Source organism: Nicotiana attenuata, unplaced genomic scaffold, assembly GCF_001879085.1.
Source record: "Nicotiana attenuata strain UT unplaced genomic scaffold, NIATTr2, whole genome shotgun sequence".
NCBI lineage: Eukaryota > Viridiplantae > Streptophyta > Magnoliopsida > Solanales > Solanaceae > Nicotiana > Nicotiana attenuata.
In genome coordinates this window covers 11971-38663 of record NW_017675828.1, presented here as the reverse complement: position 1 = coordinate 38663, position 26693 = coordinate 11971, and the positions used below count along the sequence as shown (strand labels likewise).

The 26693-nt window shown below is 37.4% G+C and overlaps 1 protein-coding gene across 1 annotated transcript; it reads right to left on the bottom strand.

Moving 5' to 3' along the window:
- Positions 1 to 1308: 1308 nt before the first annotated feature.
- On the bottom strand, positions 1309 to 25139 carry LOC109220490 (mannosyl-oligosaccharide 1,2-alpha-mannosidase MNS1-like). The gene is made up of 14 exons (XM_019384958.1): positions 24674 to 25139; positions 24481 to 24528; positions 17111 to 17305; positions 14329 to 14441; positions 13856 to 13921; positions 13570 to 13741; positions 13033 to 13122; positions 12748 to 12872; positions 12502 to 12567; positions 5014 to 5122; positions 4825 to 4923; positions 3375 to 3455; positions 3107 to 3277; positions 1309 to 2068 (listed from the first exon to the last, which is right to left on the bottom strand). Exons 1-14 carry the CDS (start codon positions 24824 to 24826, stop codon positions 1811 to 1813), a joined length of 1746 nt encoding a protein of 581 aa, XP_019240503.1. The 5' UTR covers positions 24827 to 25139; the 3' UTR covers positions 1309 to 1810.
- Positions 25140 to 26693: the final 1554 nt, after the last annotated feature.

Here is a 26693-nt window from a genome sequence, read left to right as displayed (position 1 = left end):
ATTCTCACTTTCCTTTTTATCCAAAACATAACGTTGTGCATCAATTAGTCAAACACATAAAAGGACTCTCCACTCTTGCCCTCCAGTCTTCATAAAAGCTATAGTTCGTGTAATAAAGAAAGTTCACAAAAGAAGCAGATGAGAGAAAATTAAAAGGTAGTTTTACATCCATATATATTCTTTTCATATTTAGACTATCCTCAAATTTTATGTCAACCCAATTTTGATCAATATATTTATTTGTCGCGTGCCTTAGCAGCCTGATCAAATCAATGGCATTCTGATCAAAATAAGAATATTTTTCTTCCTGTCTTTGCAATGACTTTTTTAACATTTTTAGGATAGACTATCTTCTATTTATTTTTCGCGCGCCTGATCTAGTAATTACCAGACCAATGGCAGCCTTATTTGACTAAAGAATATTTTTCTTTGCGTCTTTGTAATGGTTCAAAAAATAGAAGTACGATCATAAATTATAAATAAAAAAATTTCACCCTAAATATTATAAGGACACGATTAAAGAGCTAGAAAGACCAACATGTAAAGAATTAGAAGCATATACTTGAGGAATAAGACTGGAAAAAAAATACTTGAGGAAATAGCCAAACGTATATAGAATAAACATAATTAGTTCCATTAAAAAGACGTCTATTTATATAATCAAAACATAAAATGAAATTTGTTATACCTGAAGTACGATAAATGATAACCCAGTATACAACATCATCTGCTCCTTCAATGTATTTTGTATTTTGCAATTTTTCTGCTTTCATCTTGAAGTAAATTTAAGTGCTTACAAAAGGGAACCAACAAATTTGAAAAAACTCCACGTCAAGAACAAAGGAAAAAAAAATACTAAATTTGAAATAAAACGTTTAGAAGAAAGAGAAGACAAAACTTTAGAAAAGAAGAAGAATAAAACGGGTATAACGAAGAAAGAATTAAAGTGACCCAAATCTTGGCGTCTCTTTGCAGACGTTTTTCTCTCTCTTTTTGTAAGCGTCGTTTCTTTGAAGTCGTTGTTTTCTTTTTTTTTAGGCATCTTTATGTAGCTTTCTCTTTGATTTTCTTTTTTAAAAATTAATAAGATACAAAAATAAGAAGGGTAAAAAAATAATTTAACTTTTCAATTAAGAGGTTCCTACTTTTAATATAGTATAGATATAGATAGATAAATTAACCGTATACTTCTCATTTTATTATTAATGACATACTTTTATAACCATATAAATAACATGACATGTTTAAGGCCGCAAGTTTTTAAAATTGTTCTTTCTTAAACTCTACATCCAATCAAATACAGGTATATAAAAATCAGAGTATCAGATATATATATCTGAAACACAGAGAGTGTCACAGGGACCGTAAATTCACAAATTCAAATACATATAACTTTACACACGTCAATTCTCAGGAGTAGTACAACTCAAACCCAGCCCCAACGATAAAGAAAAAAAATCAGGAACACAAATGTCATATTTTGTGCCCATTGAAATGAGTTTTTGCTTTCTAAGGGAAAAATTAGGTGCGACTAGCAATTTGCTCATCAAGCCCAAAAATGTGGTGCTGCCGGCAAAAATTGCAATCTCCTATAATACACGCCAGTTTAAGAAGCGAATCTAAAGTAGCTAAGCTAAGCTACATAAAACTACTGCTCCATGTGGTGGCATTTAATAAGCTACAGAATATAGCAATACATCCAGACAATCTGGAGTTAACAGAGTGCAGATCCTTCTTTTACCTCAGATGCAAGTTTCATGAGACACTCCACTTGGTCATTCAATCCCATTATACTTTATCAACAGCTTGATTAATGATTAATACGAAATCGACCTTCTTTCCTGGTACTGGTACGTGATTGCCTATCTGATTCTTGCCGTCCACCTGACCCTCCAGAACTCATAACACGATCATTCCGGGTAACAATTTTTATGGGGTGGGCTTCTGTGTTAAAAACCCACTCATCTAGGGAGATTACTGATGAGGGTGAAAAAAGAAGATAGAGATATTTAAGAGTCTCCGCAAGAAAGAAGCTTTGCATCATATTGTCTTTGACACCAGTGTTGACCTGGGAAAACCGAAAAAAGCATTAAAACAGAAGTCAACAACGATACTGTATATGAAATTAAAACCTTCCCTTCACAACCAAATTTAGTGGTATATGTCTCCATTGAATAACACGAAAAAGCAGTCATACCGACAAATTACAAGCACAAAACCCTGAATTCTAGAGGTTCCCAACAAACTTTTGACAGCTGCCCGTGAAGACCAGTCGACGTGGTAAAAGTCAGCAATTATGCATGCTAAAGTTAGTCGCAACAATTTGATTATACATTCTCTGAAACTAGACACCTTGTATTTCAAAATCCCTCCGCTTCATTTTTATCTTCACAACTTGCTTTTATAACTGGAAAGAAACATTGGGCTACAAGGAATGGAGTCAAGTTTTTGCTGTCCCAGGACAAATTTAGCTTCAAATAGGAGAAGATGCAATAAAAATACTGAGCATCCATAGAACAAAAAAGGGTAGCTCTGAAGTTGAGTTTCTAGTAGGAGAAAATAAAGATCAGGGTCAGCAATAAAAAAAAAAGGAGGGAGGGAGGGGGGGCTCACTAGCTCAATGTTGCTCTTTGCGTACAATTATCTAATGGATGGGCTGGCCGAGGTACACCGTTTCACATGTTACATATTTTCGTACTTCACTAAATATTAAAGATTGCTCAATAAATCAAATTTGAGAAACCTGCCTGTAATTAGAGTACTGCAAAACCCAAAAACGAAAACTGAAGTTTAGAAGCGAGCTGGTGTTTACAAGGTGAAGGAGAGAGACAACACCAAGTAGGAGCACCAAATTTTCCATCAAACAATAGCATAAAAGTAACATTCATGATTCATGTATGTATATCCCAATTATCAATATCAAAATCCAAAAAAGAGTCTATTTCATGAGGAGACACAATTTTTTAACAAAGAACACGGGAAATAGCAGCAGATTTTTAACCTCCAGAAACAGAATTAAAGATGCAGCATTTGAAGGCATTTAAAGAAAGAAGATAATGGAGGTGTAGGTACTATCCAAAGTTGAAAGAATTGAGTTTGTTCTTACATCTTTAAGTCCAACATATCCAGATTCTATCCTTGAGTTCTTTTCAAATGCTTGAAATATGTTCCAACCCCACTCTTGGTATGTCTTGTTTCCTGTTAAACGCCAGAGGTAAAACAGCGACTCAACTGTCTCAGGCCTTAATATATTCCATGATGTGCCCACATTCATGTCCTGAAGAGCATTAAACAGGATGAACAATTTAAATAAGTTATCACCATAAGCAAACAACAAAACAAACATCACTATGAACTAAAAGGAAAAAACTGACTTGGCCGGCACTAAAAAAATAGTTCTCTCCTGCCAGTTTTGTAGGTGTTGACTGGTAAAAGTTATAGCAAGTCCAAGCAAGCTGCAAGAGAAGGTTAAGATATTCAGCAAAAAAGCAATACTAGAACTTTCTGGCAACAAGAAACAACACTGCAGTCACTAAAAGCTCCTATAGAAAGAACCCCTAATCCTCTGGGCCTTCCCATCATGTGAAAGGGAAACCTAGAGATGAAAGGCAAGTCAAATCATAGGGGCAAGCACAATCTAAAGACTAACACTTAGCCCCCTAACACATTTAAGAGTCACTAACGCTTAGTTCTTATCCCACACTTCACCTTTCAGCACCCCCAGCTAAATATAACAGCCAATGAAAGCGAACATCTGGTGGTAGGAGAGCATTGCCCACTGCTCACCATCGCTAATGCTCAAAAGTTGAATTAAAACCTAAAACTTTTTTCGACAGAGACCGCTTCTCAATTCAATTAATCAATTGACTAAACCTCAAACCTAAACAAGTAAAGAGTTGATTATATGAATTCTCTGTATCCATTATGCTCTACTCTAAGTTGCTCGGACATGGGTGCGGGTTTCCGACACGGGTCTGGATCTAGAGGTCAGATCCTTCGAGATGTAAATTCTAAGATTCGGGGATATGGATCCTAGTACGGATACGGGTGCGGGGATCCGGCTAAAAATAATTCAAAAAATATAAAAATATATCTAAATTATGAGAAATTTGGTGGAATACTTATGTATAGCTTGTAAAGTGTGGATTTTTTTTTTATTCCCAAGTTATAGATAAGTAAAGAATTGATTTCTTGGATAAGATATGCTATTTTCTTCAAATTTACCCTTGTTTTGGTTCTGATTTCGGGAATCAAATTGTATCTCGTCTCGAAATTTTCCGTCTGTCGCGGTCACAGTACCCAAAATTGTTTGACCAGATCCGGTACGGATCCCATACCCACACCCATACTAGTGTCGTGTCGACACGGGTACGGCACCTAAAGTGCCGTGTCAGAGCAACTTAGGGCCTCTACTTAAACCCATTGCATTCCAATAATAAATAAGGGTTCATTAATACTATCAGGGGTTCACTAAAACTAGATGTAAATCTCACACTTCTAGTTAAACAATTACATAAATCTTCAACCAAAATAAAAAGGAGTAACAGCAAACATGAGAACTCTATGGATCTTTAATCCCAATTAGTTGGTATTGCTTATATGGATCCTTTCTTGTGTATTGTTTTTAGCTACATCCGCATTAACTCCGAGAAGTATAGGTCTTTTGACGCAATTTTCCTCCATATGACTGTAGATATACCTCTTTCTTATTATCACTTTCAATCAACATAGTGGCACACACACGAATTGGGGCATATGGAGATCATTTCGCAAATAGAAACCTAAAATCACATTTCGTAATGATGCTCTGTAAGTTAAAAATACCTCCTCAGCCAGTGATAAGAACTTCTGAGCCTCATTAGGGCTATAACCAGATGATCCTAAAGCTAACATCCCAGGAGCAAAGCATGCAAGTTCATCCATCTGCACAAAATCCAAAAGGGTAAATAAAACAGAGTCAAGAATTTAACACATCTCAGACTCCCCAAATATGTGCAAAAGCTTATACATCACCTTGTCATTTAAAGAACTTCCCATCTTCTCGCAAATATATGCAAAAGACGAAGGAGTCGTTCTCCGGACCAAGCTTAAAAGACCTTTCATTGATGTCTCCCACATTTTCCTGCTTGCAAAATTAGTGGAAGAATTATACTGAGGAAAACAGAGGAATGCAAAATTTTGTAAAAGAAAATCACTTCATATTTCAAATCTTTTCAAGTCTCAGAAAGGCTTTATGCATCAAACATAATTTCTTCTTTTCCACATCACAGATCCTTTTTTTTTCTAGCTAAGCACTTATAGCACAACCTTTCCACTATAATCAATTTCATCTTCCTGCATTCTAGCACCAGAAAAGGAAAAGGATTTAAGGGAAAGACCAACCACTTAAAACAAATTCCACTAGTACTCACAGTTCTTAGATCTGAAATTTCAAGTTCAAACTCTCGTCAAATACCACTGTAAAATTTAGTTCAAGCTTCCAATTAGAGAAAGAGTCTTAAGAGCATAAATGAGTTTAATACTCCAGCTACCTCACTTTGACTACTCCTAATGTGTCTGGCGAGAAAATTAATAAAAAGTCTTTGAAGCTTAGAACCAGTAAAAAATATATGTGAGAATAGTATAAATATGCCATAGAAAGATTTAAGTCGAGGGTCTATCGGAAACAGCCTCTCTACCTTCATGAGGTAGTGCTAAGTTCAGCGTACACATCACCCTCCCCAAACCCTATTTGTGAGATTCCTTTGGGTTTGTTGTTGTTGTTGTAGAAAGATTTATCAAAAAATTAAATGTAAAGCAGCAACGATATTAGCTGGCCTGGACATCACCATCCTTAAAGAAAATGTAAAGCCACAACATAGAATTTTCTAAGCATTATCCAATGTGCTTCCACAGAACTTCGTAAAGTAATGGAATAAATACTGTTAGAATAGTCATGTAAATAGGAGTAAATAAATAACCCTAATCCAATATATGTTAGGAGTAGGACATGTTATGTGTGTATATATATATAGGGCTCATTGTAACATATGTATATACATCAATAATATATTTTCTCCCGTGCTTTCTCACATGGTATCAGAGCTTTAGTGAGAAACATATCGCTGTGCATCATTCCAGCGACTTCCGGGAAGAAAGAACTCAGTCACCGTGCAATTTTCCGGTGACCTAAGTGACTTATTGCGTCAAAGTCACTAATTAACAGTGTTGTGCAAAATCCAACACCACCACAAGGTTCCCAAGAGAGATCCGACCAACCCAGAAAAAATCACCGGAAAATAGCCCTCCACGCGCCGTCACGCGCCTGTCGGAACTCTGCCGCCGGCGGCGCGTCTGTCCCACGCGCCGGCGCGTGAGGCCTCTTCCGGCCATTTTTCGGCTTCGCTTCTTCAGGACAGTTGGATCGCCCTGCAATTCCGAGCCTGTCCATATTTTTATTTTTTAATTCTGACCACTTTGAGTTTTTCCGGCGACTACACTGATTTTTCCGGCAGCTACAGTACTTTTCCGGCAAACACAGTGTTTTCTTCATCTGTCTCAGAGAATTTTCAGTTGATTCTTTTTGTTATTTGGTGATAATCCAACCATGTCTTTGGGAGTCGATGCTTTCGGGTCTAGAAACCCAGGTTCTGGCAGTTCTGGTGTTATGATTACCTCAGAACCTTTAATGGGAGGTTCAAACTACTTAGATTGGGCTTCATCTGTCGAGTTGTGGTGTAAAGGTCAAGGAGTTCAAGATCATTTAACAAAAAAGGCTAGCGAAGGTGATGAAAAGGCCAAAACACAATGGGAGAAGGTCGATGCTCAGTTATGTAGTATCCTGTGGCGATCTATTGATTCCAAGTTGATGCCCTTGTTCCGTCCATTCCAGACATGTTATTTAGTTTGGGAAAAGGCTCGTAATCTATACACTAATGACATATCTCGTTTCTATGATGTAATATCGCGAATGACAAGCTTGAAGAAACAGGAATTAGATATGTCTACTTACTTGGGACAAGTTCAGGCAGTCATGGAAGAATTTGAGACGTTGATGCCAGTTTCTGCTAGTATTGAAAAACACAAGAGCAAGACAGAAGATGTTTCTAGTTCTTACACTCGCTGGACTCCCTAATGACCTTGATTCAGTACGTGACCAGATTTTGGCTAGTCCAACCGTTCCCACAGTTGATGAATTATTCTCTCGATTACTTCGCCTTGTTGCAGCACCTAGTCACCCAGTGAGCTCATCACAGACACTTGACTCATCTGTCCTCGTATCCCAATCAGTGGACAATCGGGCATCTCATACTATGGAAAATAGACGAGGAGGAGGTCGTTTTGGAAGATCTAGACCCAAGTGCTCCTATTGTCATAAACTTGGACACACTCGTGATGTATGCTATTCTTTACATGGCCGCCCAACCAAAAATGCTTATGTTGCTCAGACTGAGACTACAGGTAACCAGGGATTTTCTTTATCTGAAGGGGAGTATAATGAGTTCCTTCAGTATCGAGCAAGTAAGCAGACATCTCCACAAGTAGCTTCTGTTGCTCAGACTAATACTTCTGTTGCTGGTAATTCTTTTGCTTGTGTTTCCCAGTCTAGTCCTCCTGGACAATGGGTTGTGGACTCAGCCGCTTCTGATCATATCTCTGGTAATAAATCACTTTTGTCAAATATTGCGTATTCACAGTCTCTTCCCACTGTTACTTTAGCCAATGGGTCTCAAACCAAAGCAAAAGGAGTTGGACAAGCGAATCCCCTACCCTCTGTCACTCTAGATTCCGTTCTCTATGTCCCTGGCTGTCCTTTTAATCTTGCATCTGTTAGTCGTTTGACTCGTGCCCTCCATTGTGGTATATATTTTATTGATGATTCTTTTATTATGCAGGACCGCAGTACAGGGCAGACGATTGGAACAGGACTTGAATCAGAAGGGCTTTACTACCTTAACTCCCTAAAATCCTCCAAGGCATGTCTAGTTACAGATCCTCCGGACCTAATTCACAGACGTTTAGGACATCCAAGCTTATCCAAGCTTCAGAAGATGGTGCCTGGTTTGTCTAGTTTATCCACATTAGAGTGTGAGTCATGTCAGCTCGGGAAACATACCCGAGCCTCCTATCCTCGTAGTATTGAGAGTCACGCAGAGTCTATTTTTTCTTTAGTTCACTCTGATATATGGGGTCCTAGTAGAGTCAGTTCAACCTTGGGATTTCGTTATTTTGTTAGTTTTATTGATGATCATTCAAGATGTACTTGGATTTTCTTAATGAAAGATCGTTCTGAGTTGTTTTCTATATTCCAGAATTTTTGTGCTGAAATTAAAAATCAATTTGGTGTTTCCATTCGCACTTTTCGCAGTGATAATGCCTTAGAATATTTATCCTCTCAATTTCAGCAGTTTATGACTTCTCAAGGAATTATTCATCAGACCTCTTGTCCTTATACCCCTCAGCAAAATGGGGTTGCAGAGAGAAAGAATAGGCACATCATTGAGACTGCTCGCACACTTCTCATTGAATCTCATGTTCCGCTGCGTTTTTGGGGCGATGCAGTTCTCACAGCTTGTTATTTAGTTAATCGGATGCCTTCCTCTCCCATCCAGAATCAGATACCGTATGCAGTATTGTTTCCCCAATCACCCGTATACTCTGTTCCCCCTCGTGTTTTTGGGAGCACTTGTTTCGTTCATAACCTAGCCCCTGGGAAAGATAAGTTAGCTCCTCGTGCTCTCAAGTGTGTCTTCCTTGGTTATTCTCGTGTTCAGAAGGGATATCGTTGTTACTCACTTGATCTTCGTAGGTACTTTATGTCCTCTGACGTCACATTTTTTGAGTCTAAACCTTTCTTTACCTCTTCTGACCTTTCTGACCCCCTTGATATATCTGAGGTCTTACCTATACCGACCTTTAAGGAGTCTACTATAGCTCCTCCTTCACCTTCCGCCACAGAAGTCTTACCCGAGTCTCCTATAGCTCCTCCTTCACCTTCCGCTATAGAAGTCTTATCCATTCCAACCGTTGAGGAGTCTAGTGCCACAGGAACACCACTTTTGACATATCATCGTCGTCCGCGCCCAGCATCAGGTCCAGCTGATTCATGTCCTGCACCCGACCCTGCTAATACTGCGGACTTGTCTCCTCTTAATCAACCGATTGCACTTCGGAAAGGTATACGGGCCACCCTTAATCCTAATCCCCATTATGTCGGTTTGAGTTATCATCGTTTGTCATCACCCTATTATGCTTTTCTATCTTCTTTGTCCTCTGTTTCCATCCCTAAGTCTACAGGTGAAGCATTGTCTCATCCAGGATGGCGACAGGCTATGATTGACGAGATGTCTGCTTTACATACGAGTGGTACTTGGGAGCTCGTCCCTCTTCCTTCAGGTAAATCTACTGTTGGTTGTCGTTGGGTGTATGCAGTCAAGGTTGGTCCGGATGGTAAGGTTGATCGTCTTAAGGCTCGTCTTGTTGCCAAAGGATATACTCAGATATTTGGGCTCGATTACAGTGATACCTTCTCTCCTGTGGCTAAGATAGCATCAGTCCGCCTTTTTCTATCCATGGCTGCTGTTCGCCATTGGCCCCTCTATCAGCTGGACATTAAGAATGCTTTTTTACACGGTGACCTTGAGGATGAAGTTTATATGGAGCAACCACCTGGGTTTGTTGCTCAGGGGGAGTCTCGTGGCCTTGTATGTCGCTTGCGTCGGTCACTTTATGGTCTAAAGCAGTCTCCTCGAGCCTGGTTTGGTAAGTTCAGCACAGTTATTCGAGAATTTGGCATGATTCAGAGTGAAGCTGATCACTCTGTATTCTATCGGCATTCTGCCTCGAGTCTCTGTATTTATCTGGTGGTCTATGTTGACGACATTGTTATTACCGGCAATGACCAGGATGGTATTACTAAATTGAAGCAACATCTCTTGCAACACTTTCAGACTAAGGATCTGGGCAAACTAAAGTATTTTCTGGGTATTGAGGTCGCTCAGTCTAGCTCAGGTGTTGTGATCTCACAACGAAAGTATGCCTTAGATATTCTTGAAGAGACAGGAATGACAGGTTGTAGACCGGTTGACACTCCGATGGATCCGAATTCTAAACTTATGCCAGGACAGGGGGAACCTCTTAGCGATCCTGCAAGATATAGACGGTTGGTTGGTAAATTAAATTACCTTACAGTGACAAGACCTGACATTTCCTTTTCTGTGAGTGTTGTGAGTCAGTTTATGGATTCTCCGTGTGATAGTCATTGGGATGCAGTTGTTCGCATTCTTCGGTATATAAAATCAGCTCCAGGCAAAGGTTTATTGTTTGAGGGTCGAGGCCATGAGCAGATCGTTGGATACTCAGATGCTGATTGGGCAGGATCACCTTCTGATAGACGTTCTACGTCTGGATATTGTGTCTTGGTAGGAGGAAATTTGGTGTCCTGGAAGAGCAAGAAACAGAATGTGGTTGCTCGGTCTAGTGCAGAAGCAGAATATCGAGCAATGGCTATGGCGACATGTGAGCTAATTTGGATCAAACAGTTGCTCAAGGAGTTGAAATTTGGTGAGATTAGTCAGATGGGACTTGTGTGTGATAATCAAGCTGCTCTTCATATTGCGTCAAATCCAGTGTTCCATGAGAGAACTAAACACATTGAGATTGACTGTCACTTTGTTAGAGAAAAGATACTCTCGGGAGATATTGCTACAAAGTTTGTGAAGTCGAATGATCAGCTTGCAGATATTTTCACCAAGTCCCTCACTGGTCCTCGTATTAACTACATATGTAACAAGCTTGGTACATATGATTTATATGCACCAGCTTGAGGGGGAGTGTTAGAATAGTCATGTAAATAGGAGTAAATAAATAACCCTAATCCAATATATGTTAGGAGTAGGACATGTTATGTGTGTATATATATATAGGGCTCATTGTAACATATGTATATACATCAATAATATATTTTCTCCCGTGCTTTCTCACATACAACAACAATAACAACAAAAACAACAACAACAAACCCAGTGAACTCCCACAAGTGGGGTATGGGGAGGATAGTGTGTACGCAGACTTTACGTCTACCCTTGAGCAAAGGCGGACCCAGAATTTGAAAGTGACGGGGGCACTACTATTTTTGACATATAGTCATGACTCATGCAAATTATTAGCTACAAAGTTTGACGTGCAACTCTCTTAAGACGACGATGATTATGATAAGTTCTAAGCTTCAATTTTTAGCATAGAAAAAACTTTTGGGTTTTTTTAGGGAAGTTTAATCAAAAGAAAAGGAGTTTGGGGCAGAAACTAAAAATCAAAAATCAAAAAAGGACTGGAAACTAAAAAAAATAGCCAAAAGAAGAGAAATATGGGCATATAACAGTAGAAGAAAAACAAATTGCCGGAGCTTGGAATCGAACCCAAGCTATCCAAGCCATAAGAGCACCACTAAGCTGCATACGCGACCAGTGCGCCAAAAGGGCTTTTGAGTATCAGGGTGCCTAACAAAACATATAACGTGTCTCACGTTATATACCCTTTATATGCATACATATAAATATAAGATTTTTTCCGAGCTTAACGGGTGCCGGTGACCCCTCTACCTTCCACGTAGGTCCGCCCCTGCCCTGGAGGGCAGAGAGGCTCTTTTCGGTAGACCCTTGACTAAAGAGATGATTAAATGAAGCAGCGGCAATAAGCAGTAACAACAGCAACATATTAAGAAAACCGAAGTGAAGATAGCAATCAAACAGTAGGTAGTAATAGCAATCTAAGTTATAAAAAGATATCATATTAACACTAATAGTACCGGTATGGGAAAGACAAAGAAAAATGCTCGATTACCCACTAACCTTCTACCCTAATTCACGGCCTCCACACCGTCCTATCAAGGGTCAATATCCTCGGTAAGCTTAAGTTGCGCCATGTCCTGCCTAATCACTCTCTCCGATACTTTTTTGGCCTACCTCTACCTCTCCTCATAGGCTCATACCGACCAAGGCCAACCTCTCACATCTCCTAACTGTTTGGTCACCACTAAAATGACCAAAAAGAATTTCACGTGTTTGGCTTATCAAAAGAAATCAAGCCCGCACGTGAGGAGCGAGTTAAAACATAAATTAAGTTTATTCAGGCCTGATCAAAATTTCTCAACTAGCTTCGATTGAGGCGTATTTGCTGCTGTTGTAAGTATTTAGCTCTGATATTATGTATTCACAGTGATACCATATTTCATTTCTGTCAGTTTTTTATCCTTAGTGCAAAAAAAAATTTCCCTTGTTCTAGGCTTTCTTACTTGAAAATCTATAATGCTCCAAATATGTAAACACTGTCAACGAATATTTCTATGCAGTCCTGCAACACATGATCAGATTTGATTTCAGGCTGAGGAAGTGTTTAAGCATTAATATATGCACTTAGACCTACAGGAACCATCAAGTGAAACACCGGATGGACTGAATTGAAGCTTTAAAAGGACAACAATATCTGAAGCAAAACAGACAGAAGAGAACTTAAGCTGCTTACCTATAATGACTCACAGCAGCAGTTCTGTTTCCTTGTATCCAGACCTTGAGTAGATATTCATAAAAGCTGAAACAAAAAAATCTTTTACTAACTTTCCATATGAAAAGAAAACATGGAAGCTCTAAATGTCAATTCACAAATAGGATAAAGGCTCTACCCCTATTTTTTTCTTTTGGGAATAAATACTCCTACTCAATCAGGTTTTCACAGGCATCATTCTAGAATGGACAAACGAAGGTCATTTACCTGTCGCCCATTGCCCCAAATGTTATAGTTGAGTATGATGTTGTGCCTTTATGTGGATTAATGTATATTGGAAGCAAACCGTCATCAGGAAAAGTTTTGTTAAGTTCTAAGATAACATTCTCCACCTGAAATAGGACATACACCTTTCATCACACGGGAAGATTGACCCAACAGTCTGTAGCTTAATCAATTTTACACAATACCAATTTTCATATCATAGTTTCAAGTTGTAGTTTTATGAGAATATGAACTAGTTTGTATTTTAAGAAATTTTCTCAGGCATACCTTTTGTTGATATTTTGGGTCTCCTGTCCTCTGCGAAAGAGCAATAAACTCAAGTTGCTCAGTACCAGAATCTGCCAGGATACTATCACCCTGAGAGCAAAGAGCGCAATAATTTCAAAAAAATGCACAAACCACCTCTGGAGAAATACAATCTATAGAAACTATAAGCAAACTGACAAGTTCCAGGAGAAAGATCACAATCAGATCAGTCAATATGTTAGCAAAACGGGTAAGAATACAAGTTCTTTGAAAAGAAAGGGGGGGGGGGGGGAGGTGAATGCAGGGAAGAGAGCAAAAGAACAAAGAGAAGCAAACTAAATGTTCTATCAACATATTATAAGGAAACTTCAAGAGAGGATTCTTCTTCAGAAACCTCCCAATAGATATATACTCTTCTCCTATGTCGGGTACCCTCCACAATCTTCAGGGAACATCCCTTTTCTGGGATAACTGATCCCTCCATCCTCTTTGCCAGATGAAATTGGAGTAGTATCAACAGGGGCGAATTAACTGCAATTTATTAGAGTTCAAACTTACCCCTGTCCAGCCAGGGTTATGTGGCTTCCCATGTGCCAAGTTGATAATGTTGTAAGGGATTCCAGATTCTGTATTCCATGCGGGCAACAATCTGTCAGCAATGTCTTGAGCCTTTTCAAGGAAAAGCTTATCACCAGATAGATCGTACGTACTAAGAAGCCCACCTACAACCCTGAGTTGTTGAAAAAAATAATTAACCATACAAGAATCATGGTACTAGATCATTGAAGCTGAGAAAGGATAACGAAAACTCATAAAAAACTCATATTAAACCTTATAAAGCAACCTTATGGTTGTCTCAAAAACACTTGCATCATAATTCTTGTTGAAATCCAAGGAGTTCGCAACCCATCTGCCATCAGTAAAGTGTTAGCCACTATTAGCCACGTGGAATAATTCATTGAAAACAATTACATTGGAAAGCTTAAATACCTAACATACTGCATCATTTGCAAAAACTATTCAATAGATTAGAGCCAATATGCTTAACAACGAGAAGGAAACTGGAAGTGATAAAATGAATGAAACATCTCTCCCTCCCTCCCTCCCTTAAAGGGAGGAAACAAGAAGGTAAACGGAAAATTGACAAATACTTGACCAATTGCAGTTGCATTTTTACTTTAAATTAGTGAAGACACACATGTGTCTTGCTTTTGATAATTTTCACCGTATTTAGTTTAACATTTTCTCTCGTCTGCGGACAAAACAAGCACCATAAGTAATACACATGATTCTAGAAGAGGAAGAGCATAAACTCACTCTCTAGCTCTCTGAAATTGCTCATCCAGGCCCATGATATATAGTGTGTCAAGAGAATCTATTAAGGTTGCTCCAAGACCACCAAAACTGTCAACACCATTCTTGGATTGCGGCTGAGATTGGACATTTTCAGCATAATTGTTAAATAATTTAGCATAAGTGCACTAAAGAAGTAATGTATAACGTACAACAAGCACAAAGCAGAAACCAACTGCAGAATCAAGGCAAGTATATCAACTTTTAAAAATGTTCAATTTTAAACGAAATAAAAAGGATATGTCCAACAGATTTCATGCAGTCATTTCCTTTCTGATTGTCAAAAAACTATAGTACATGATCAAAAGCCAATGTCTACAATCAACAAGAATCAGTTACACTATCCTATATATACCTTTTATTTTCCATAAATACAATCATTCAAGTCAGCCTCAAGGGTACGATAGGAACATTACTGAAGCTGCAAGGCATGAACTTTTGTGTCAATATTTTCTAGAAGTGTGTGTTTAGACAGAAAAGAAGAAAGAGAGTAAAATAATCACATATGAAGGGATACTATATCTTGCTACCTATCAAAAAAAATATCCTTCTATAGGTAAAACAAATCGTTACATCATATCACCAAAGAAAGCGCTGATTATGTAAATTACAAAGACATTTGTATCTTAATCTTCAAGGAAAAGTAAGAAAAGTGTCTTTCCATATACATATTGTTCTTAAGACAAGTAGCAGCAAAGGTAGGCAGAAGAAAATGTTTATCCATGTCCAAGTCTATATTTTCATGAATTTCTTCGCTAGATGACTTTTATTGATAACAGACTGGTTCAGCATGAAGCAGACCAGTTTTGAGAAATACAACTCCACAGCCAAAACCCCAAACTTCCTCTAATTTTAATTTGACATCAAAGCTCCTCTGGAAACTTGTAGCAGATGTACTTTTATTTTAATTTTAAATCAACCAAATGTTAAGCAAAATCAGAACATTGAAGTTCTTCGTTAGGTAGCATAAAGGTGTCTGTATTTTAAAACCCAAGCGCATTAACTTTGCAAGATGAAATTGCTATCCTCAATACCAGGACACTCACAATAATTCAGAAATATCTAGAGAATCATGTCAAAACATACACTAGAAAAGAATAAATTAAAGGCCAAGTCTTAGCCACTTATGTAATTGATTTCATAGTCATTTGCAATATCCAGAGCATCAAACATGCTAAATCAATATACTTAGTCAGGATATAAGAAGAAAGAACATATACTCCTCCTGTCCCATTTTATGTGGCACTCCTTCCTTGACATTTTTTGAATTGCAAACAATTTACTCTTAGCAACAACATTTTACGCTTACTGACATAACCTCTTAGGACCCCACTTGATATAAAAACTATTTTTTTATTAGGAGATGGAAATAGTAAGTGATATGTGGAACTCTTACAACCTTTTCTCTGGGAGGATATGGTAACCCTTTTTTATCAGGAAGGTAAGATAAGCTACCTCCTTTCATTTATATGTTAATAGTGAAGGTCATTCTGGTATGTTGTATTTATTTGTATTACGTGTAAAAAGTCTTCCTTATTTCTTAAATTTTATACCCAGTCAAACACGGGAACATGAAATGGGATGGAGTAAGAACATAATAAACAAAAAGTTTGAATTTGTTTTAACTTTCTCCCCAAAAAGAAAAAGTGTATACAACAACAACAACGACCCAGTGAAATTCCACTAGTGGGGTCTGGGGAGGGTAATGTGTACCCAGACCTTACCCCTACCCCGAAGGGGTAGAGAGGCTGTTTCCGAAAGACCCTCGGCTCAAGAGGACAAAAAGACAAGAGTAAACATTTATCAGTTTTAGAAAAAAGTTACTTGCATGTCCAAGCACCTTTTTTTTATCAGTACTGGTATGTCTACGCACATCCAACCAAATACTTCATTTTACCTTCATATTTGAATGGTCAGCCAAAAGCTTTGATAGGTGATAATCAGCATTAGATGCAACCTTGTTTTTAGGATCTCCTAGCTTATTTACTAGAGCAGTTACTAGTAATTGTTGAGAAAGTGTATGTTACTAGGAATTGTAGAGAATTTTAGAAAACCCCAAACTATTGAAGGCTGACATGAAATGGGCCCAAATAGAGCAAACTAGATCATGATGATCTATGTTTTTGAGGCGTAGTTTTTGTCGTTGCTGTTGCAAGCTAACCTGCAGAATATTGTAATTGAAAAACTAGAGTGTCACATGCTTATCTAGTCAACAAAAGGTATAGCCCTTAGGAAAATTAAATAAAAAAGAAAAGAAAAGGTAATGGAGAACATCAATTGACAACTAACTCATTCAATTTTCAAATAGTTTTTTAAATTTACAACTAACTCATTTAATGAAGTAATTAACTATCATCTAACCAACAAGGGTTGTGGTAGAGCGGTAAGTACTCCATCCTTAACCAGAGGTCTAAGGTTCGAGTCCCTGGGTATGGAGTCGCCTTTGTTAGGGAGCGCTTTACCCCGAATGTGGGACTTCCCGGCGCGAATCCGGATTTAGTCAGGCCCCAATGTGGATACCGGACACTTGGTCGGAAACCCAGGAAAAATACTACTCATCTATTACACCCCATTTCCTCTTAACACACAAAAAGGAAAAAGGATATTGGAATGTCCCGGATTCATTTTCCAAGAATTTCGTTACATATTCCTCCACCAATGATCTAATTGCGAAATCACAAGATACAACAAAACAAAGGCAACATTAACAACACAAAAAATAACTCATTCGAAGTAACATCCACACCTGTAATTCATCATGACCCCATGCATATTTTTCATAAGAACTCCAAGCATGAAGCATAGCATCTTTTACTTTCTCCCTTCGCTGAGCATCAAGGATATTGTCTGGTGAATCCATATTTTCCGCTGCATGACCACCTTTGCCACTAGATTTCATCTTTTCACCTGGCATGACTCGACCATTCTTCAAATCTTCCAGCTAAAACAGTATCCAAAATAAATGCATAGAAGTTGAGTATTTAAAATCAAAGGCTTGAATGCTATACTGCAAACAACAGAAGATGGGTAAACTGTGAAGCAAGCACACATGAAAATAATACCGGCATAAGTCATAACTAGCCATATCCCTTCTTTGTAATTCTTTTTCCAGAAATATAAACCAAACCACCAAAGTTTTAGACAAACAAGATGGACAAGAAAAGAAGTACATAGCACAAAGATATATTCATGAAGTTTCATTATACATATATATATATATATATATATATATATATATATATATATATATATATATATATTGAGAGTACCAACACGGCAACACCCAATGGCTTAAAATGTTGGGACAGAATACTCTCAAGTCTTCTTGAACACTCCTCTAGTTCTCCGTAAGCCCAACGAGGAAGCATTCTACAAGCCTCAGCGATGACTTTTTTCCGCCTACTGTTACCTCTCCCTTTAATGCTAAGGGAATGACACAAAAGGCGCTGACCTATGGTGCACTATAGGTAAATTGCGACATCTCGACTCTTACTCCATCCACCACCTCTTGTTCGGTCAGTCCATCTGCTAATCCTTACATCCTGGTTTGAGCTCAGCCAGATGTATCACCTTCTTAAGACAAATTTAGTTGAGTTCCTTTTCTGTTTGCCGGTCGTAGCTCGACTTTTTCTTTTTCTTCATTTCCTATAATATCTAAACTTGGTAAGATGGTTGATGATAGGCTATAATTGCGTATTTTAGTCGCTTATTACACTCTAATTTACTGCACTTTAATTGAGTTTGAGCTTTAATCGCTAGTGTTTTGCACTAACTGTGTGTTTTATGCCTTGTAGGAGTGATTCCGAGCTATATAGACGTTATGGAATGAATTCTAGTGATTTGGAGCTTTGAAGTCTAAGTAAAAGCCCAAGGAATTAAGCCGGGATCGTGTTCGGGGGTCAAATTTGATAGTTAAGAACAAACGAAGACTCGAGCAGGCATATTGTGCACTGTCTAGTAAAATGCACATAACTTTTTGCTCAGAACTCCATTTGGGCTCCACAATATATGGTTGGAAAGCTAACTCAAAGGGCTACAACTTTCATGTTTAACGGTTTTCCAAATTCCAAACGGAACAGGGTGAAAAACGCGGTCGAAACCGCGACCGCTACTTGGACGCGGACTGAGGCAGTGCACTGGGAAAATACCGCGCCCGAACCGCGACCGCGAGCTTCCAGACCTGAAAAATTGTCCTTTTTCGTGTAGGAGAAGGTATAATTGTTTGGACCCGACCCTACTTGGTCTATATACATGGAAAAATGGTATTTTGAGGAGGTTGGACACGCTTTTGACACAGATTCGACCTAAGGACAGAGACACAATAGGAGCAAGGCGGGGAATTCTTCTACGAGTTTTTCCTTCCTCTTCCTATTTTTTCATTGTTGGTTATGACTTTTAGTATTGTAGTTTTACATACTATTATGATTAGCTAATTTGTTATCTAGGGTTTTGATAGAACCTTTTGTGGGATAAATTCTCGTTATGTTTTTATATAATTGAGCCGTTGGATTTCTCTACTTGTTCAACTACGTGTTTATTGTTGTTGATTGAATGGCCGTCGATTGACTGTACCTATTTATTATGTGTTGCTTGAGAAGGATACATATTTAGGTGGTTGTTGAACAACGTCACTCCTAACGTATTTGAGAAATCAATACATTGGGTTTAAAGGTAGGTTTAGAAATAACAAAGCCTTGACGTGGTCATAGTGAGCAGTTAGATGAAGCGAACTAGCGTAGTTCGAGAGAATATGTCTAGTAACTTGTTGTAGTTGCTCGAGAGAAAATTGCGGCACCTAAAGTGCTCACGATCAGTAGAGAATACATCGGCGAAATTGACCTCCTTAATTTAGTCTCCAACCCTTTGTCTCGTTAGTTGATAATTTTACCGCTTTCTAGTATTTGCTAGTTAATTAGCTAGAAATATAAATCTCAATCTTTATAATTTAGAAAATTGTTCAAACTTGTCTTTTTAGTAATATTAAACAGATATAGCTAAGCCTTAGTTCTCTGTGGGATTCGACTCCGGACTTTTAGACCGGATTATATTTGCAGCGACCACTTATCCTTTTTAGGACTAAAGTTGGGCATGACCAAATTTTGGCGCCGTTGCCGGGGAACTAACGGTGTAGTTATAGCTGTATATATTGCTAGGATTCAAGTTTGAACTTTTGTTTTGTTTTATTTTTATTTTTTTTTTTTGTATTTTTTTTATAACTGTTGATTTGAGAAACATGACATTTTGGAATTATGGGAATTTAGGTGTAGATAATTCTACTATTGATCTACATACATATTGTGAAGGAAACCACCCGTGGCAAAATTTTCAAAACGTTCCTGAGAACGAGTTATGTGCACCAACTCAATCTTATTTGTGGAATGTGTGTGATGTGTGTGGTGGTAAAAATGGTCACTTTTATGGTTTTGCTTATATTTCTAATCTTCCCCAACCCCTTACTATGATGGTTCTACCTTTTCTTGTGAAGTTAACAGGAACAAAGAACCTGGGGATGCAGAACTGAAGGAGATCAAGGATATGTTAAAGTGACTTCTGAAACAAAATAATGAAAAACAATTGCAGATAGAAAGGCAAGAGGCAACTATTCGCAAGTTGGAGGCTCAATTGAGTCAAGTGGTTGGAGCTTTTAATGCTCAACAAGCCAATATTGAGGATAGTAGCCAAGAAGAGCATGAATTGGAGGTGTTAATTGGGGAGGTCAGAGTAGAACATCAACAACCTAGCCAACTACAATTTGAGGATGTCAATGTTGAAGAAGTAAGACTAGAGCTAGCCAAGGAATTTGAGGATATAAATTTTGTTGACTCTAGTATCATTGATGTTGAGGATGTTGAAAGTCCTGAAGTTCATGTGTTTGAGCGCATTGGTCCACACTCCAAGCATTTTTCCACATTATGTTTGGATGATGATATGGAAATAGAGTCATCCGTACCAATTGAAAAGTCAAGGAATGAGGAACGAGGTGCATATATTCTGGAATTCTTTTTGCCAGAAAGTCAGGATTACATACCTCATACAAAGGCCAAGGAGTGCAAAATACTACATTATTTCCTTGGGCCAGTTAGATTCGCTCCATCGCCCCATGACCATAATCATAAGCTTGAATCAAAACTTGGGGTTCAATTCATAAGCTCGAGGTGGAGGCAAAAAGTGATTCACGTCATGCCGCGGCGTTAAATCAAGCGCTTGTTGGGAGGCAACCCAGTTTTATTTTTTTTATTTTTAATTTTAGTTTATTTTATTTATTATTTTTTTTATTATTGTATTATTCTTGTAGTGTCGATTTTTTTATTTTTAGGAGCATGGAAGCAAAGTTATTGGAAGGATACAACAGCAAACCAGATGGTTGGAACTAACTGTGAGGTACCCGCACGAAGGACCAAGCCTGGGAGAAGTCTGAGTACCCGATGAGCTGCTAGTGCTTCGGCCTTTGGCTTACCAGGGAGTTTCTCTTACCCTCTTATAGTTATGATGTGCATTGGGACAAGGCACATTTTTAAGTGTGGGGTGAGGAGGAAGTCTGGGTGACTTTTCATGCTACTTTAGTTGTGTTAGTTTAATTAAATAATTTTTTTTTATTTGGACTATTCCCGACAATGGATCTATTAGACAATTTTCTTGAGGGATTTAAGTCTAAAGAAAAAAAAGACAAAAAAAAAAAATTCTTTTGTTAGGTAGTGTACCAATTACCCCTTGGTTTTTCTTTGTGTCGCGGTTCTTTTCCAAGGGTTTTGTTTGAACCGGGTGTAGATAGTTTAGTAGGAGTCATTGTGTTGTGTTTTGAATTGAAGCAATATCTCTTAACTTTGTTATGCCTTGAGAATAGTAAGTACTCTGGTTGTGACGCTTAGGCTCAATGTTTGACTCTTGTATAAGTACATTAAATTGTATGATCTTAACTTTGCTTAACTGCTTTGACTAGAGTGTCTTGATGAAACCAATCCTGAGTGAGTTATTTGCCATGTGTGTGTGAGGTTTGGGTGTTATTTTGTGCATTGCATTTGATGCCTAGAACTTGCCCCGTGTGTTTGCAAAGCAAAATAGTAGTTTTGTTCAGTCTTGGAAGTGATATAGGCGTTTCTTTGTTGAGCCAGATATGTATATTTTACCCGCCTAATTATTATGTATCGTAGTTAACCCCTTTGAGCCTGTAATCCTGTTTCTTTGGCAACCACATTACAAGCCTTACCCATTTGTTTGAATTAACCATCTATTTGAACCATTGTAACCTCTCATGAGCACTTGAATTGTTTATGAACTGTGTAAAAGTTAAAGTGTGGGGTGGTTGGTTTGGCTTTTGAGTGGAACTAATTAAATAAGGAGAAAGGTGCACTGTTTTGAAAAAGTAAGAGCCACTGGAATTGAAAAAGAAAAAAAGTAGTTGTATTGTTGTGAAGAATATTCCTTGTGGTGGTGGCTTTTGATGTAATTGTGCTTAAAGAAGTATGGGTAATATACATTGAGGTGAAGGTGGAGTTTGGTTTGACATAAGTATGGGGTTTGAATGTTAAAGTATATGTATTAAAGTGCTTAGGGAGGTGTAATCACTCTTATATCTAAATGTATCCTACCCGTCCCGCAGCCTACATTACAACCAAATAAAGTCCTATTTGATCCTAGACTGAATGAGCTCAATTAGTAGAGTAGTACACTACGGGCAAGCCTATGGTGCATCTTTTGTGGCATATGAATGTTATTTCTGAGAGTGAGTGAATTCTTTCTATCTTGAGTTCCTAAGTGTTCTTAAATTTATTTGTGTGGAACTACTCTCTTTTGTTGTGTGAGGGCACTTGATTCATGAAGGAAAGGTAATGTCAGTGACCTCTATGTTAGAGTAAGTGGGTGAGTTGTGAATAATGCGTGGTACTTGTGAGTCAAATCTTGAGGTGAAGATGTTACGCTTTTGTGCTTAGTCTATTTTAAATATTCTTGGTGTGATGAGTTAGGAGAATTGTTAAAAAAAAAAAAAAGAGGTTGTGTCTATATAAAGTGTAGTTTGATTACTCGAGGACGAGTAATGGTTTAAGTGTGGGGTGTTGGTGATAGGCTATAATTGCGTATTTTAGTCGCTTATTACAATCTAATTTATTGCACTTTAATTGAGTTTGAGCTTTAATCGCTAGCGTTTTGCACTAACTGTGTGTTTTATGCCTTGTAGGAGTGATTCCGAGCTATATAGATGTTATAGAATGAATTCTAGTGATTTGGAGCTTTGAAGTCTGAGTAAAAGCCCAAGGAATTAAGCCGGGATCGTGTTCGAGGGTCAAATTTGATAGTTAAGAACAAACGAAGACTCGAGTAGGCATATTGTGCACTGTCTAGTAAAATGCACATAACTTTTCACTCAAAACTCCATTTGGGCTCCACAATATATGGTTAGAAAGCTAACTCAAAGGGCTACAACTTTCATGTTTTATGTTTTTCCAAATTCCAAACGAAACAGGGTAAAAAACGCGGTCGAAACCGCGACCGCGGACCTAGGCGCGGACTGATGCAGTGCACTGGGAAAATACCGTGCCCAGACCGCGACCGCGAGTGTCTGGACCTGAAAAATTATCCTTTTTCGCGTAGGAGAAGGTATAATTGTTTGGGCCCGACCCTACTTGGTATATATACATGGAAAAATGGTATTTTGAGGAGGTTGGACACGCTTTTGACACAGGTTCGACCTAAGGAGGCAGAGACACAATAGGAGCAAGGCGGGGAATTCTTCTACGAGTTTTTCCTTCCTCTTCCTATTTTTTCATTATTGGTTATGACTTTTAGTATTGTAGTTTTACATACTATTATGATTAGCTAAATTGTTATCTAGGGTTTTGATAGAACCTTTTGTGGGATAAATTCTCGTTATGTTTTTATATAATTGAGCCGTTGGATTTCTCTACTTGTTCAACTACGTGTTTATTGTTGTTGATTGAATGGCCATCGATTGACTGTGCCTATTTATTATGTGTTGCTTGAGAAAGGATACATATTTAGGTGGTTGTTGAACAACGTCACTCCTAACGTATGTGAGAAATCAATACATTGGATTTAAAGGTAGGTTTAGAAATAACAAAGCCTTGACGTGGTCATAGTGAGTGGTTAGATGAAGCCAACTAGCGTAGTTCGAGAGAATATGTCTAGTAAATTGTTGTAGTTGCTCGAGAGAGAATTGCGGCACCTAAAGTGCTCACGATCAGTAGAGAATACATCGGCGAAATTGTAGGGAACATAGCCGTAATGATTCCGACAATTGGGGAAATCATAACTCTAGACCTCCTTAATTTAGTCTCCAACCCTTTGTCTCGTTAGTTGATAATTTTACCGCTTTCTAGTATTTGCTAGTTAATTAGCTAGAAATATAAATCTCAATCTTTATAATTTAGAAAATTGTTCAAACTTGTCTTTTTAGTGATATTAAACAGATATAGCTAAGCCTTAGTTCTCTGTGGGATTCGACTCCGGACTTTTAGATCGGATTATATTTGCAGCAACCGCTTATCCTTTTTAGGACTAGAGTTGGGCGTGACCAATGGTCCTAAGCTTTAATAGCACAAATATATTTTAAACTCCAAGCCCAATTATAGGGCCCATTACTGCAGTACTAGCCCCTGACCTAACTGAAGCAGATTGAGGTATTAAGCTCAGTGAAAGACAGAGAAACTCTTCACTAGGCAAATCAAATTCAGTATTGGGCAGTACTAGCCTTACTTAAGCAGATTGAAGTAGGTGAAAAGCTGGTATATGGTAGCTCTTCGCTAAGCGAACCAAATTCAGGCTTCATAACCAAGCTGGCCAAATAAATCCCTCTAGGCATTAATATTTTTCCTATATTAACACAGAGATGTTAAATCTAACATGAATTAGTAAATTTATCTTTTTCCCTCATTACAAGTAGTTAATCAGATTCTCAACCTCATTTAATTTGAAGAAGGAAGAACAGGAGGTAGCTCGAGTAATTACAACTTTGTACTGGCACGTATTAAAAGACGCTCTAGCATACAGTTCCCCAACAAAGTAAGAAGAGCGATGGCAGCCACAAAAGAATTAAAGACAGTAGGCTGATTATTAAAATTAAAAACTCCACAGCTTTAAATAATTCAGATAACCACTAACCAGATTTCGCAATTGCATCACTTCTTCATTCAACTTAGAGATCTCTTCCTGCAAAACACACAAAGAATATACTTGTTTTGTAATTAAAGAACGCTACTTTAAAAACTTTTAAACCAAAATTAAACATGAATTCCACAACGAAAATAATCAGAGAAAAAGGACGGCGAAACAAATGGAAAATGAAGAGAAGAACCTGATGATCACGGACTAAAGTTTGTCGATCCCAAAAGAAGAAGGTGGCGAAGACAAAAACGATGAAGAGCAAAGCCAGACGCTTTGGCCGTTTCAGATAGTAAGCCGGATTAATGTACCTGAAAGTAGTGGAAGACGATCTACTCCTCGCCATTCCACCCACTATATGAATATACCAAACAGAGTAAATCAAAGTGCAGATCCAATAGATCGGGGGAGAGGAACGACCAAGACTACTGGACTTCCCAAAAGGAAACCTCGCCTAAATCTACAGCACGTTAATTAGGTAATGACCCGTTCAGCCTTGGTAAAGATTGAAGACACGGTAATAATACTACTCTTATCAATCATGCGCGGTCGGTGTAACATTGACTTGTCTTCCATTTAAGATTAAGCATCCCACCTTATCTAGGACTAAGATACCAAGCTTTGTCTTCTCCCATCCATTTCTATCTTTTTCTTCCAATATATTTGGTCAACTAGTGAATTTGACCGCTCTTCGCCCAGTTATAAAGATAGTAATAAATTTTGAAATAATATTTTTATGAACTTAGCAGAGATAGAATGAACAACAATTTTCTTGTATATGCATATAATTTTTAATTCTTTTGTATTGATTAAATAAAAAAAAAGGTAATATTTTTACTGAAATTAGAATATTTTACTGCATATTTCATTATAAAACCTCTTTTCTAAAATAAAATAAAAATAAAAAGAATGTTTAAGAAACTTTTTCACTTTTAAATATATGTATGTATTCTTTTTTTTATTCAAATTGAAGAAGCAAAAAAAGAAAACTAAATAAACTAAAAACATAAAGAAAGCAAAAATACCAACTTATTATTGGTTATATACACTTACATCTTCCAATTTCACAAAAAAAATGTCAAGTGAAGTACATATTCATGTACTACTAAAAAAAAAAGAAATCCACAACACACAAATGTGTGCTACATGCTACAGTGACTCAAGTCTCGAATAAAAGGCAAATGAAGATATATAAGAACTCCATAGTAAGTAAAAAGTTACTACAATTTTCAGAGTAAACCCCAGACTCTCACGAATGGCTCATTAACACGAATTTTCATATCAATGGCAACAAAGATTTTTAGCAAAAACACAATTCAGTTTATAGTATAATATCTTTCTGGACCTTCCTTAACCTTAAGAAAACGAATAATAATGAATTAATAATGGAAAACAGTTTCTAGCAAGCTAAAATTTAGAGGTCATAAAGGTGTTCCAATAAATCATTCTCCACAAAATAATTTTTTTTTCAACTGGACAACTATTCTAGGCTTGATTTGCTTCTGTTTTCATAGAAAAATTACAAGCTAACATATGTCAAATTAGAAATTGGAATAGCTATGTATATATTGCACAGAGGAGTAAAAAATATGTTAAAACATCTATCTTATATAGTTTACCTTTCAGATGAAGATTTTTCACCAGAATGTCATTTGCGTACTCCCATCATCCAAAATATAATATTTTCTTCAAATAACACCTTTACCTAGACAAAAAAATTCACAATACTATTAATAAGGTGACATGAGAAGCCAAACGATAAGGTGATAGAAATTGAAGAAGATAAAGAGTTTAAATCAAGAAAATAAAATATGTTAAGAAGAAATAAAAATGCTAGAATTGAAAAGCGAAAAGATCAAATAGAATATCAAAAGAATGGCCAACTCCTTTTGTCTTGTTTGGCTTATATATATATACAAAGTAAAGAATACATTGGATAATCAGAGTAATTAAGGTGGGGATTGAGAGAGTGATTATTGGAATGCCTAGTAACGTAATAGGAGTAATATTTGGTGCAATTACACACTATTAAACTTTAATATACATTAATCATAGGAATTAAGGAAAGGAGAAGTAAACCAAAATATTTAGAGTTATTGTGGAATAAACCAAAAAAAAGGAGAAAATAGATAAATAGAGTCCTTGGCCAAAGAGAGGTGCCAACTCATCTTTTATTTTCCCAACTTTATATATATATATATATATATATATAT